Source organism: Sorghum bicolor, chromosome 7 (genome assembly GCF_000003195.3).
Source record: "Sorghum bicolor cultivar BTx623 chromosome 7, Sorghum_bicolor_NCBIv3, whole genome shotgun sequence".
In the NCBI taxonomy this organism is placed as follows: domain Eukaryota; kingdom Viridiplantae; phylum Streptophyta; class Magnoliopsida; order Poales; family Poaceae; genus Sorghum; species Sorghum bicolor.
Genome location: NC_012876.2, coordinates 4,422,765 through 4,437,108, shown reverse-complemented (window position 1 = coordinate 4,437,108; position 14,344 = coordinate 4,422,765). Strand labels below are relative to the sequence as shown.

The 14,344-nt window shown below is 50.7% G+C and overlaps 1 protein-coding gene across 1 annotated transcript; it reads right to left on the bottom strand.

Annotated features, from left to right (window-relative positions):
- On the bottom strand, nt 11,455-13,857 carry LOC8067853. Its single transcript, XM_021465540.1, has 2 exons — nt 13,207-13,857; nt 11,455-13,107 (listed from the first exon to the last, which is right to left on the bottom strand). Exons 1-2 carry the CDS (start codon nt 13,855-13,857, stop codon nt 11,455-11,457), a joined length of 2,304 nt encoding a protein of 767 aa, XP_021321215.1.

The following is a 14,344-nucleotide window of genomic DNA, read 5'->3' as shown; positions in this document are numbered from 1 at the left end:
CGGAGCTTCTGCAGATTAGCTTAACAGATCCTCCCGGAGAGTTTTTTGTTGGCCAGCTTCAGTTGCTTAAGCAATGGTGTGCCATCGCCAAATCTGTTGGTATGTCGCCGGAGAGCTGGTTGCTGTCTAGGATTAGATATTTCAGAGGCACAGCGAGCGAGGCTTCAGTGGGATGGAGCCATTCAAGCGGTTGCTTGATGCAGTGAGTAGCGAAGCCTGTTTGCTTGTTTTATATGCCGTATTTTTTCTGTTTTTCTTTTATAACAAATCAGTAAACAGTATTTTCAGTCATGACTCGCTGGTTTGAAAAGCCATGGCTGAAAATACTGGTGAGTACTTGCCGAGTTTTTCCGGGAGCATACCAGGAAGCCTGTTATTGAATGACGGTAACCGATCGATGCTCACGGGTATCTCACCGATGAAGTTGTTGCTGTAAGGTATAAGTCAGCGAGGTTCTTCAAGTGACCGAAGGTTTCCAGGATGGTACCAGTAAGGTGGTTCTTTTAAGATGGAGATAAGAGCATCTTCAGCAGTACACTAATTCCTATCCCCAACGAGAAAAACCTGTATTTTGAAGGATTTGAGAGCTCCAGTAGATAGAAAAACCTATATTTTGATGGATTTGAGAGCTCCAGTAGATCCCCATTCGCATCCCAATGAGATTTTTTTTCCTTAGTACCTTGAAAACCATCTTCCAACCCCTCAAAGACAAGGGAAATCTCTCTCCCGCCAATGCCTGAGATTTTTGATGTGAGCTCCAACTGCCGCGCTAGGTCTAGGAGCGATGGTGGTGTCGTACGCTGTTGGTGCTGGTAGGCTCGCGGTGCTGGCGATGGAGATGGAGGAGCTCCTCCGCATCATGCCGCACCAGATCCACTTGCGGTGGTGATGCCATACGTCGCTAGGGAGAGAAATAGGCCGCTGGTAGGGGAGGAGTTAGCCGCGGGTGCCATGACTGGGGCCAGGGAAGAAGGCCTTTGCTGCAACTTGAGTGATGGGAGGAGTCTTCAAGTAGTGGGATAGGAAGAGGAGGGGTGGATGCGTTGATAGGAGTGGAAGGGAGAAATAAAGAAGTCAGTGGGGAGAGGAGCGACGGAGGAGTCGTGGTGACGGCGGATGTCAATGTCGCTCAGATTATAGGGAGAAAAAGAAGCAGTGGGGAAGTTAGAATGACAAGTACACACCACATATTAAACAATATATTGAGGCCTTGTTTACTTCTTGATTTTTTTTTTGCAAAATGCTACTGTAGTATTTTTGTTTGTATTTGATAATTGTTGTCCAATTATGGACTAACTAGACTCAAAATATTCGTCTCACAAATTACATACGAACTATACAATTAGTTATTTTTTTATCTATATTTAATGCTCCATGCATGTGCCGAAAGATTCGATGTGACGGAGAATCCTGAATATTTTGCAAAATATTTGGGGAAGTAAACAAGGCCTGAGAATGAGATTTTTCTCATTCTGCTAGAGATAGAGCCTTTGAAAACCCTCAAAAAAAGTTTTGTAGCCAATAAGTAGTTTAGGGTTCCTACCATTGGAGATGCTGTAACGATCAAGCTCATCGCCTCAAAGCCGTCAACCACCAGATGTCCCGTGAGGTTGTTCATCTCCACAACAAACATTTCCAGCTTCTTGATGCTCCAGATCTCTGGTGGTATGTTCCGAGCAACGAGTTGTTTGCTGGAGCACGACGTGCGGGTGTAGCCGCCGTGGCGCACACAAGTAGGCATAGGTTGTCAGGGAGCTCGCGGGCGCCGTTGCCCATTTTGTGATGAAGAAGATGGCCGTGCTTAGAGGAAGGGTCGAGTCGATTAGAGAGGAAGGAAATAGAGGAGAAAATATGAGAAAAAATGTAGAGAAGAATATTATGGTTATTTTGTTTTTTTTTCTAACATGGGAGTTGTTTTACCAAATAGGTAATCAAAATAACTTCAGCTCCATCAGCAGAGCTGGTCGTAAGGCTGAAGCTAAAAAGATAGCTCCATTAGTAAATTGGAGCAGTGCCAAATAGAGTGTAAGTTGTGAGTATTGTCAAGCCGAGCATGGGTTAGCAAAATGAACAGGAGAACCCATGAAGGGCATATGGCCCTAACAATTAGGAAACAAGAGAGTAAAGAATCAACTTAACTTAATTTTACCTACTAAAGTTATCCACAAAAATTGTAATACTTACATTTTTTTTATGAACGAAAATTGTAATACTTATATAACCTGACATTCTACGTCGTGCCGGAGTATGGGATGATAGACTTTAGGGGATGTTTGGTTTCTAGCTAGCCACACACTTCATCTTAGATAGTTTGACTGGTAAGACTTTTGTGGGATCCACGTGTCATAGAGAAAAAAAAGAAAGAAAAAAGTGACAATTTCCGTAGGCATGGTAAAACGTGGCTCCAAATATTTTAGCCATAATTGTCTGAAGTTTGCTGTGGCAAATTATGGCTGGGAACAAACAACCTTGAATAATTAATAATAAATTTATTACATGAGGATAAATATTGTAGATTATCTATGCGGGTATTGAGTATTGTGTTCGAAATGAAGAGAGAGTGCGGTCACGCAAAAATCAGGAATTTTAATTAGTCGTGAGTAGTAATTTTATTCCTGCTTTTTTTTATCGGGTTGGTGCCCGTTTTTCATTAAGAGGAAAGCAAACAAAGGTACATAACCCGAGTACGAGAACAGGTCCAGTAGCACTATATGATGGACTATATACTCGCAGAAGTCGAAAACAATCTCATTGCAAGAGGGTGTGAGACAAGTGGATTCTCTTTCCCCCCTCCTATTTGTGCTTGCTGCAGTATATAATTAATAGAGCCAAAGAACAAGCACTTCTCAATTTGCGAGTTCGCCTTCAGTATTCCTTAGATTTCCCCATCTTACACTAGCTGACGATACATTAACTATTCTTGGAGGATGTGGAAGGCAACTTTTTGTCATGAAGGCTCTCCTGAATTCTTTTACTCTCTCAACTGGACCGAAAGTTAATTTCAAGAAGTCATTGATGATTATCATAAACATGAGCCCTGAGAAACTAAAGCATCTTGCTCTCACCTATGGGTGTTCTACTGGAAGTATGCCTTTTACTTATCTTGGTTTGCCTTTGGGCTCCACCAAGACAAGGACCAATGATTACTTACCACTCATCTCAAGATGTGAAAAAGGTTTGTTAGGACCTTCATTTTTCTTTCTTTAGTTGGAAGGCTCTAGATAACGAATTCAGTTTTCACTGCACTTCCAACCTTTTTCATGTGCACCTTTGCTTTACAAGACACTGTGATAGGTCAGATAGATAAATATAGGAAAAACTGTCTTTGGAAAGGGGCTGGCAGTAATAATAGAGGGAATTCTAAAGCTACTTGGCCCTTAGTTTTTTTTGAAAGAATACTTTTTGCTAGAATCTGCTATCCAGAGTTTACCAGAGTCTGAGGATAGTGATATCTGGAATTACATTTGGGCCTCTAATTCTTATTCTTCGTCAAAAGCTTACAAGCATCTAATGGAAACTTGTAATGTTCACCCTGTCTTTAAGTGGACCTGGAGATCATGCTGCCAACACAAACATAAAGTCTTTTTCTGGCTTTTTTTTTAACGGTCAACGGGGGGGAGACGTTCCCCACCTGTTTAAAATTATTTTAGCCCAGAATCGGCTCGCACGATTGTGTTGTTACAGATGCAGAGCAACGTTTGTTGCTAGAGTAAAACCAACTAGAGCTAGTGAGAGCTATCGAAGAAGCAGAGGAAACAAGTTGGAGGAAGACAGGAAACAGAAGATGACAGCCATCTCCTTGCTTTTGTATAAGCCCCGGAATTAGGTAAGCCCTGCTCTGGCCATTTGTAGAATGGAGCACCACTGGTCGGAGACGATTCTTTTCTTCATTGGAAATCTGTGCCTCCACAGAATGGAAGCGGAGATGCATTCCTGAAGCACATGATGTACCGTTTGAGCTTGGTTCCTGAAGATTTTCGCATTCCTTGCCTTCCAGATGTTCCAGCAAACCAAGGTCAGGAAGGAAGGTAGCTCTGAAATCTAGTTCGAAGGATGACCTTTGAATGAGTGAAGCTCGCCCATGTCCACTGAGACTATGGACTGTAGGTTCAAGCTCGCCCAAACGTCTCGGCCGAGAGCACAACCATGGATGATATGTTCAGGCGTTTCGTCCGCAGCACTGCAGACCTCACAAGTTGCGGAATCAACAATGCCTTTTCTTTGTAACACCGAACGACACTGAATTCTCCGTTGTGTTAGTAGCCACAAAAACAGTCGCACTCTCGGCGGAGCCAGGTTCTGCCAAACGAAGGTTGCCCGCGGGCTGTCTCCCTGGCCTCTAGCTTTGATCATCTTGTAGAGTGCACCGCTGTCAAGGCTGTTATCAGGCCTGATGAAAGGTGAGATCCTCTTGTCATGGGTTTCAGATAAGGCCGTTTCTTCGATGACCTGAAGCACCAGTTGCCGCTCATTTTCCGCTGCTGTTGAGAGACGGGGGACCAAAGCAGACTGTAGGCCCGAGGATTTGATCTCCCAAAGCGTGGCATGTTTGGAAGAGCAATGTGACAGAAGTGCAGGGAACCTATCAGCCAGAGCTTCGTCACTGTCGTTCCAGACATCGTACCAGAACGAGGTGCATTTTCCATCGCCGACTTGAACAGTGGTGATCGCCTGGTATAGAGGGATGATGGATCGCAAGGTCTGCCAGTGATCCCCATGCAGTTCACCGGTCAGAGTTGATATTGAAGCCCGACGCTGCACCCATTCAGCCCATGCGGAAGATTGGGGGCAATGCAGTCTGTGAAGCAGTTTCAGTAGAAGACAGATGTTTTGGACCCCCAAGTCCCTGACTCCCAGGCCGCCGCACTCCCTGGGGCTGCAGACACTTGTCCAGGCAACCAGGCAGTTCGCCGGTGTCGCGATTCCCGCCTTATCCCCAGACCAGAGGAATGCTCTCCTTTTCTTATCCATGCTGTGCACTGCTGTCGCAGGAAGCTGAGCTCATCAAGTAGACAAGGATTGAGTCAAGAACCGAATTGACCAAGACAAGCCTTCCCATAGGGTTTAACAGGTCAGCCTGCCAGGATGCAAGAAACTTGTCGGTTTTTTGTATATATATGTTGAAGGCAGAAACAGGCAGCTTGTTGGCCGATAGCGGAAGTCCCAAGTACTGCTGCGGGAAGGAGCCCTCACTGCAGCCCAGCACCTGAACACATTGTTGCACCAACCGGGCGTCTGCATGAATCGGTACCAGAGTGCTCTTGCTGAAGTTAATGTGCAAGCCAGACATGGCTGCAAACTGATCCAGGATTTCCTTCAATTTGATTGCTGCCGAGGCTTCAGCTCTGAACACAATCAGGGTATCATCGGCGTACTGAAGGACAGCACAGGGGAGGTTGCCTTCCGTTGGATGTCTGATTTCATCTGCTTTATTGATCATACGTTGTAGAGTCTCAGCCACCAGAAGAAACAGGTATGGGGACAGAGGGTCCCCCTGCCTCAGTCCTCGCTTGCAGTTAATCCAAGGACCCGGGCAACCATTCACAATAACGGCAGATTTGGAGGACGCTAGGAGACTGAGCATCCAATCGATCCACCTCTGGTGGAAGCCCCTTGCTTGAAGGACTGAAACCAGCCCTGCCCAGTTTACGGTGTCAAAAGCCTTTGCGAAGTCGAGCTTGAGTACAATTGCAGGCCTTTTCCTCTTGTGGCAGGTCTGAACAAGCTCTAGTGCATAGACGAAGGTGTCGGCTATTGATCTTCCTTTCACAAATCCTGTCTGATGAATGTCGATAAGCTTCGGAATCTCAAGTTGAAGCCTAGTAGTAAGAGCCTTTGAGATGATCTTAAGTGCCGTGTTCTGAAGGCAAATCGGTCTGAAAGCATCTACTTCGACCGCATCTGGCTTCTTTGGCAGAAGTACTATGAATGAGCGATTGATGCGCTCCAGATCAGCTGTCCCTCTGTGGAAAGCTTCGGCGAAGGCCAAGATTTGAGTCCGGACTGTGTGCCATGCCACCCTGAAAAAAGCAGGTCCAAAACCGTCCGGTCCCGGTGCACTGAGCTGATTCATCTGACAAACTGAATGCTTGAGCTCGCCTTCTGAAAACTCCCTTATCAGGTCGCTCCCTGGCCTTTCAGAACCCACATAGATAGATTGCAGGTCCATGTCAAGTGCCATTCCTTGAACCCCGATGATGGACTTGAAGTAAGTGGAGAGAGCCTGTGTTTTGCCTGCATGGCTGGCGATTTCTTGATCGTCCACCTTTATCATCCTGATAAACTTACGACGCATGCGGTTGGTTGCATGGGCATGGTGGTAGGCAGTGTTTGAATCGCCTTCCTTAATTGCTTTTTGCTTGCTTCTTTGGCGCCAGTAGGCGGCCCTTGCTTTGGTCTCTTCATGCAGACGTTCTTGTGCTTGACACCGTACCTGAAACTCGCCGGTGGACAAAGATCTTGTTTCCTCAAAGAAGTCAAACAGTTGGATTAAAAACTTGCAGTTTTGTAGGATTTGTGGTGGCGCCCTGTAACGCCGTTTCCAAACCTTTGCCGCGGCCCGGGTGGCCTTGATGCAAGTGACTAGGTGCCCTGTGGCATCACTGCAGGGTGCAACCTGCTGCCAAGCCGAGGTTACGGAGCTCAGGAAGCTTTGGTTTTTAAGCAGGTGGTTGTCGAGTTTGAAGGATGTCGCTTTGGGAATGTTGGTGGTGAGCGAGAGGAGCAAAGGGGTGTGATCGGAGGTTGGCCTGGGCAGGGAGGTCAGACCTGCCATCGGGAAGGCGAGGTCAAGGGCAACATTTGTGAAGACCCTGTCCAGCTTAGCCAAGATCGGGAAGCTCTGTTTGTTGGACCAGGTGAAACGTCGGTCGGAAAGGTGAATCTCGGACACGACGAGTTGTTGTAGCGTTTGGTTGAAGGCGTCGGCAAGGGCCGAATTGATCCGGCCATTGCTTTTGTCCTGAGCGCATCTAACGAGGTTGAAATCTCCCAGGAGAATCCAAGGCCCCGAGACCGCGTTGCTGACATCTTTGAGGTTTTGGAGGAAGGCGAGGGAGAAGGTGTGGTCCGAAGGGCCATACACGTTGGTGATTGAGAAATCGAGGTTGGAGGCATTGCAAGAGAAGGAGGTTGTTAAAGAGTAGGAGTTGGAGAAGTGGGAGTTTTTGGTGAAGAGGGACGGATCCCATGCAGTGAGCAGTCCTCCACGCGAGCCATCAGACGGAACGGCCACGAACGAGGAGGATAAAGGTTGAGGAAGGAAAGTTTGGGCTTTGAAGAAGTCAGTGTTAGACAGCTTAGATTCTTGAATGCAGATGACATGCGGGTTAGCATCAGAGAACACATTGCGCACAATTTTGCACTTGTCCGAGTCGCCCAAGCCTCTAACGTTCCAAGACACAACGTGAAAGCAGCGAGAAAACAAGCTCGAGTTCATGCGTTAACGTTACAACACCTGGATAGAACAAAAGGCCATTGCGAAGCCAAAATAGTAGAAGAACAGGTAGGTGCACTTCGGCTGGGAGCGTGCCAGCGGCCGTTGGCGCCTGGGTGCAAGCCGCCAGTGGGGTGGAAGCGTTTAGGAGTGATCATTCAGCCACCGCAGGCACCGTGACGCCCGATGCCGCTGCACCAGTGTCGCCGCCGTTGCCAATCTTGGCTGCGGAGATGAGCTTGCGCAGTTCTGCCGCTCCCAGGGGCAGTAGGTTGCGGGAGAGGATGTTCCGCTTCTTGACATGCGCCTTTAGAGAGAGAGAGCAGGTGGAGAGGGAGTTGAAGAGCGCCTTGCACTGAACAGCCTGTGAAGTCATGTCGATGTAGTGGTCCGTCGCCTTGGCAGCCAGGCGCTTGCTGGAACGGCGCGGACCTTTCACGGGCGACTCACGGCAGGCCCTTGACTGGACCTTGCACGCCTTGCTTGAAGCGTGCGCTGCTTTGGGCAACCGTTGACGCCTCTGGTAAGTGATGAGCGGCCTTTGAGCGACCGCAGCCTGGCCGGGGTCGGCGCACGGCTGAGGCCCGCGCGGCGCCGATGAGACCGGCGAGCCCTCCCTTGCCGAGGCAGCACCGTCCGGAGGGCCGGCCATGAGTCTCGCCAGCAGCAAGGCACTGGCCATGACCTGGACAGCCGGGGTCGAGGACGCCGCAGTGCCTGAAACAGCCGAGCAGTGAAGAGGGTCGAAGGCGCGCTGCAGGTTACCCGCGTACCTAGAGCTGGAGTTCGGCGGGAAGCCCAAGTTGAAGTAGTGAGGTTGTGGGCGTAGCTGTTGTTGGCTGCTCACGGGACCCATTGGCCCTAGAGCGGGCCCCGTTCCCGGCGGCGCCGGAGGTCCGAAGAAGGTGACTCGGTTGCCCCGACTGTCGAGCTGGAATTCACGAGGCCAGACTCTAATCGGGATAACGGTGGCAACTGCTCCGGCCCTGCCGACGCCAAGGCGGCTTGAGATGCGTAGTTCGCGGGGGATGTCGAGGCGGTCGTTCACCTCCAGGAGCAGCCGAAGTGGACCAAAGTTTTCCCCGGTCAGGTACTCAGGGTCAACTTCGGCCACCTCCGCAAACCCCCGGAAGCAGTCCTTGATTTTGTCCTCGTACCAATGTTCGTTGGGGAAGCCAACGACGAAGACAAACGCCAGCCAGACGGGCACACGGAAGAAGCGGTTGGGCGTGTCTTCCGGCTTGTAGAGATGCAGCATGGACCCTCCACAATGGATAGGTCCGAGCAGGTGGAGGGAGTTCCGAGCTTCGTGGGACTCACAGCGAAGCAACATGGCGCCCATGGAGGAAGGTAGAAGGTCCACCGGCAGCAGCGGTGCGACCGAGCGGAGGGCCTCACGGATGAAGGAGCTTACGTTTAGCATGGGCACCGGCGGCTCGATGAAGGCGAACAGCAGGCGCTCGGAGAGCTCAGGACGTCCCGGGGACACCCAAGCTTCGGCGTGGCGTGTGCGGCCCTCTTCCCAAGAATCGCCGGAGGCGTCAGAGCCGGAGTCCATTTCCCCGCTGGCGTACTCCTCCCCTGACGAGGCTTGAGGTTCGCTGACGATTTGGGTGCCCCGCTCCGAGGCGCCGCCGGAGTCAAGCGCGAGGGTGGACGACCGCTCGGGTCCCCCTGCGCACAACGGCAACAGCCTGGGCGAGCCAACGATGAACTTGTCGACGCAGGGTGGGACCTCTGTCGCGGCGTCAGGAACTGGTGCCGGCGTAGAGGAAGAAGATGGCCGCATGTTGTCGTGGTGGTAGGCAGCCGAGGCGCTGAGAGAGAGCTCGATCGGCGTGTCTGCCGTAGGTTGTAAGGCGAAGTCGGTCGGAGGCTCGTCTAGGGGCGCCGGGGGGGGGGGGGGGGCTGAGCGTGCTCGGGCAGAAGCTGGAACACGCAGCTTTCGGGCCGCGGCGCGGAGAAGCCCACGAAGCCTCATCGTGCAGCGGTCGCTTTTGTGGCCGGACGCGCGGCAGAGACGACAGCGGATGGGGTCGCGGCAGGCGTCCACCTTGTGATCAGAGGCGAGGCAGCGGTAGCAGCCCTTAGCAGGGTTTAGAGGAGGCGGAGGTTTGGTCGCCCTGGGTTGCGGTACAGCGGGGGAAAGCGCGGCCTCAAGGTAGCTGCGTGGCTGGTGGGCAGTGAAGGCGCTTCCCTTTGCCGCAGTAGATGCGACAGGACGTCGCGCGGCGCCCCTCGTACCCTGCACAGCCGAAGGGGTACAGACGGGTACACTCAAAAGATTTTGTGGTATGGTTCCCAGACGAATCCCCTGAAAATCCGATGGGCGAGAGGAGGTGGGCGAAATGAATGTCAACGCCGGGCCGTTGGCAGCCATTACAGTGTCAGGGCGAGCAGCCGTTTGAACGGGGCGATTTGAATTCGCGCAGAACGGGGGTAGACAGGACGCCGCTTTCATGGCCGAAGCCATGGAAGGGTGGAAAACCAGGCGCACGTCGGCGACACGCAGCTCGCCGACGACAACTAACGCGTCGGAGAACTTCTTGCTAGAGACCGTCACCACGAACACGGCATCGAGTAGACGCTGGACACAGAGGCGACTCGGACGAGGTGCAAGCATATGGCAGAGAGCATTCTTGATGAAGAAAACATTGAACCGGGGGTCAAGGGAAGGTGGAGTTACCCAGAGCTGCGCCGGGGCCGGCGAGGGGCACAGGAGGTTGGGGACGATGCAATCGTGAAGCTCGGAGAGGAGACGGTTCTGAAGCTCAAACCTGGAGGGCGCAGGCTGCACGATGACGCAACGCCGTTGAGGCACCCAGTCGGAGGCACCAAGGTCCGCCGAACCTGACGGCTCCAGCGGAAGGCGGCGAAAACCAGGGTGTTGGGGCTCAGGTTGAAGTGGAGGGGGTGGCGGGAGAGGCGGTGGTGGTGGAGTAGGCGGGGGCGGCGAAGAAGGCGGGGGCGGGGGCGTTGAGACGCCGGCCGCCTCGCCGTCGCCCGCGCAGGGGCTCTCGAGCTCACTCATGAGTCCTCCTATCTCCTCAGGATCATGGTGCCGTGTGATGCCGCCGTCATGGAGTACGTGATGTGTTGGCTCAAGACAGGCTGAGTACAAGAAATATACTTAAATGGAAGCATATACATCAATCCTTTGATTGTGTTCTTTGTGGCGATTCTTGTGAGGAAATAGTAGAACATCCATTTTTGCAATGTAGGTTTGCTAGATCTTGTTGAATTATATCGTGGTGCTTGTGCCAACTTCACTGGATCTCATCCAGACTTTGGAAAGTTTCAGATCACAGTTAAAGAGTCTCATTCTTCATGGAGATATTACTTTGATGTGTTGGAGCATCCGGACTGTCATTAATAATCTCATCTTTAGAGGAGAAGCTGCCTCTTTGGAGCGCTTCAAATTTCTATTCAAGGAGACCACTTAGTTATTCTTCACGCGAAGAAAAATTATCTCCCATTCATTTCCTTATGGCTAGAGCAGCTTGTGTATCTGTCTCATCTTCTTTGTATCTTAAATTTCTTCCTTAGCCTCTATGCATTTTTGTAACTTTGTTTTCTTTGCTTTAATATATGTCAGTAGGGATCGGCCTTCAATCCCTCTTGTTTTCTCTAAAAAATATAAAATAAATATGTTAGCAAATCACAAGCATGAGCTTCCATTTGTCATGGTGGAAGCAATATAATACAACAATTTTTAGGCAATCATCAGGGGAATGAACTATCCCCAAATCGGCAAATGGTAACCCAGAGTTACAAAGTAATGGAGGCAAGAAAAGAACACAAACACCACCAACACACAAACAGGGAGAAACAACCCCCTACAACAAACATATAGGGGAGAAAGACACCGAACCTACAAAGGTCAAGGCATAATACAGGAGTATCACAAGCGACAACACAGATGCAGACTGAAACACTGAACTACTTCATCAGTACAACAACGAGGCAACAGTCATGAACTGCAGTAGCGAATACTCTCATGTAGATGTAGTGGCCTGGCATCATCCTCTTGGGTTTGCTCCGGCTCCGGCCGGTGGCGACTGTCGACTGAGGATACCGGCGTGAGTGAGGAGAGCCCAGAGGTGCGTGAGAAACTCCCCACCTTGCGGTAGGCACTCCATGTGCGCCTTGGCGTTCTCTGACGGTGCAATGTAGAGGATGGTTTCTACCCAGAACTCGGCCACCACTCTCCATCGCAGGCAATCATCTTGTATGCTCGCAAGCTCAGCTCCAAGCTTGAGACCTTTGGTGAAGATGCTATTGCTACTGCCTTCATCTTGGTTGCTGATGACAGTGGCGGCGGCATTCCGCAATCCAGCTCTATCACGCTTCTTGGTTCCCAGTGCTTCTCTGGCTTGGTACATAGCTTGGTCGAACACAAATTTGGTATCTACAGAGTTCCCCGGAAGCAGCTGGGGAACATTAGACATCAGGTACGCACAGTAGCATGACAATTTGGTTGCCACCTCACGGTGCTGACGATAGCTGGAATTAGAAATCTGCCTGCTGTTTCCCTCGTCAGACACCATGATGCTGCAGTAGTCAGTTGCAATGTGCCAAATAAGCATGCTCTCAGTCTGAGTCTCATTCTGCAATGTCCAGGAGAAATTCCCAAGAACATGGTTGCGCTGCAACGACGTTTTCCCGTTAGTCAGGTAGCCACCATCGTCAGTACTGGATTTCAGTGTGGATCCAATATGGCTCTTGATTATTTCAGGTAACTTGACAAAATGCAGACCTTGGCTTGAAAACAGACTGACCACACATTGACCCAGGTAAGCAATGGCTTTGGAAAGGATGAACGTGGTCAGGCCACTACATTCGAAAGCAAATTGGTTGCTAGAGCTGAAGAATCTGGAGCCTTGTATGACAGAGTACTGGCCTAGTTTATTCTGCCAATACCCGAATAACGGTAGCCTCTGCCTACTGAAAAGAAACCCAAACAGCTTGCGAAATGATAGTGGGATATATCCATGGGGCCTTCCTTCGGTGATATGGCAGCAGGCGAGTGATACCATGGCCCAATCCGATCCCATGTACAGTACGAACTGCAGTGCTTCTACTGTAAGGAATATTGCGATGATTGCGACTGTGATGTTGACACTAGTCAGGCTAGGGCTGATGACAATGTCACCGTACCAGCACTGGGGAAAACCTTGGGCAAATGGTCTGTAGAGCATAAGTACTCCAATGGTGGATGCGCATACTATCTTCACTAGGACCATGAGAAAGAAGAACCCTTCCATCCCAAAGATCAATGCGTACTTGGTGTAGAAGAAGTCGTACAGGAATGCTAGCTCTACCTCGATCACCCTGAATGCCTTGATGTACTCGTCAGTGTTGCTCTCTGACAGCAGCCCTCGAAGCACGAAGTGGCGCGTCTCCGGAAGGCTTGCCTCCGCGCAATCCATCCCGAAGAAGCGGCGCATCAGCAGGTGAGACAGGGAATATGCAAGGCAGGCGCCTTTGATCCGGGACGTGCTGACGCCCCATGACCTGAACTTGTCTTCGTTCCTGCAGCACCAGTCCCCGATCTTCTCCACAGTGATGAGCCCTTCGTCGTCCTCTTCTGCCACCGCTTGCGCTTGGCATCTCATCATTCTGGAGACAGTGGAGGAGCTCCTATGGCCACTTGGTGCTGTAGTGCGGGATACCTTGTAGGCCGGCCAGCTGACCAAGTACTTCATGCTGACAGGATCCAAGTAGCCTCGGCCTGACGACGACGACGATGATGGTGATCTTGATCTGGATGCCGCTGCCGCTGCAGCGGCATGACGCTTCATGTAGTCGGCAACCATTTTGCTAGGGTAGGAGTAGTTGGCCCTCCAGCCAGCGATTGCTCCAAAGGTATGGGCAATGCAGACAGTGGTGAAGAGGAGCAAGACGGGGACGGCGATGGGGTGCCATAGCAGAAGCTTTATGCTGTCCAGGACGGGGGTCGCTGCGTGGGCGACGCTTATCTGCTGGTTGGGGTTGGGGTACACCAGCTGAAACAGTATTATGCAGAAGTACATGTCATACTGGAGAATGACGAACAGAGCTCGCTTCCACTGCTTGTTGTCGTCGAGGTCATGGGCGGTGATGGAGGTGGCGCCTCCGGCGATCATCAGGGACAGCGCCCACACGGGATACATGAGCACTTTGGCATGAGCGGACTGCATCAGGCCGAGGGTGTAGGTGATGAGAAGGGGAAGGAGGGTGTAGGCCACCCATAGCCCCCGGTGGACAAACGAGTTGTTGCTTCGTCGCCGGAGAGAACCGCACACTAGCTCGAAAAAGAGCAGCATGCCCGCAGCCGCCATGAAAACCTCCGCCTGAAAGATTGCGCGCCATGATCTGTAGACTGGTTGCGCTGGTGGGCATTCATCGGCGGCCAGCTTCTCTAGTAGTAGTATTTGCTCCATCCCATGCATGTATACCCCTACTATCCCTACTCCTGCATCTAGCTGGGTACTAGTTGCTTGTATTATATTGGCTAAGTAATTAATTACTTTTTGCTGTAGCTACCACCTAGGAGTACGTAGTATGTACTTTTGGGAAACTGCGGGTCTGAAGATTGTTAAGCTTTAGTTTGCATAACTGGTGGGTACGTTTTGTGTTGTATACATGTATTACTACATGCCTTTTGCCATGCTGTGTTGCTTCTTCAATACCAAAGCATGCAGAGATAAAAGCAGCTGAGACACTACGCGCGCTTCACTTTGATTTCGGTATAATTACGTCCTCTTTGTCAGGGCTTCTACAGGTTTTTTCATCTGTAGCAAAAAGTGATGCAGCCGAGATTGATCGTTAGATATTTAGGTAATTTTGTGAATTGATCATAAATGAGTTGGTTGGATTCCTTACGGTAGAATCTGTCCACCCGAGCTAATTAAAGTGCTCGTGTTTAGT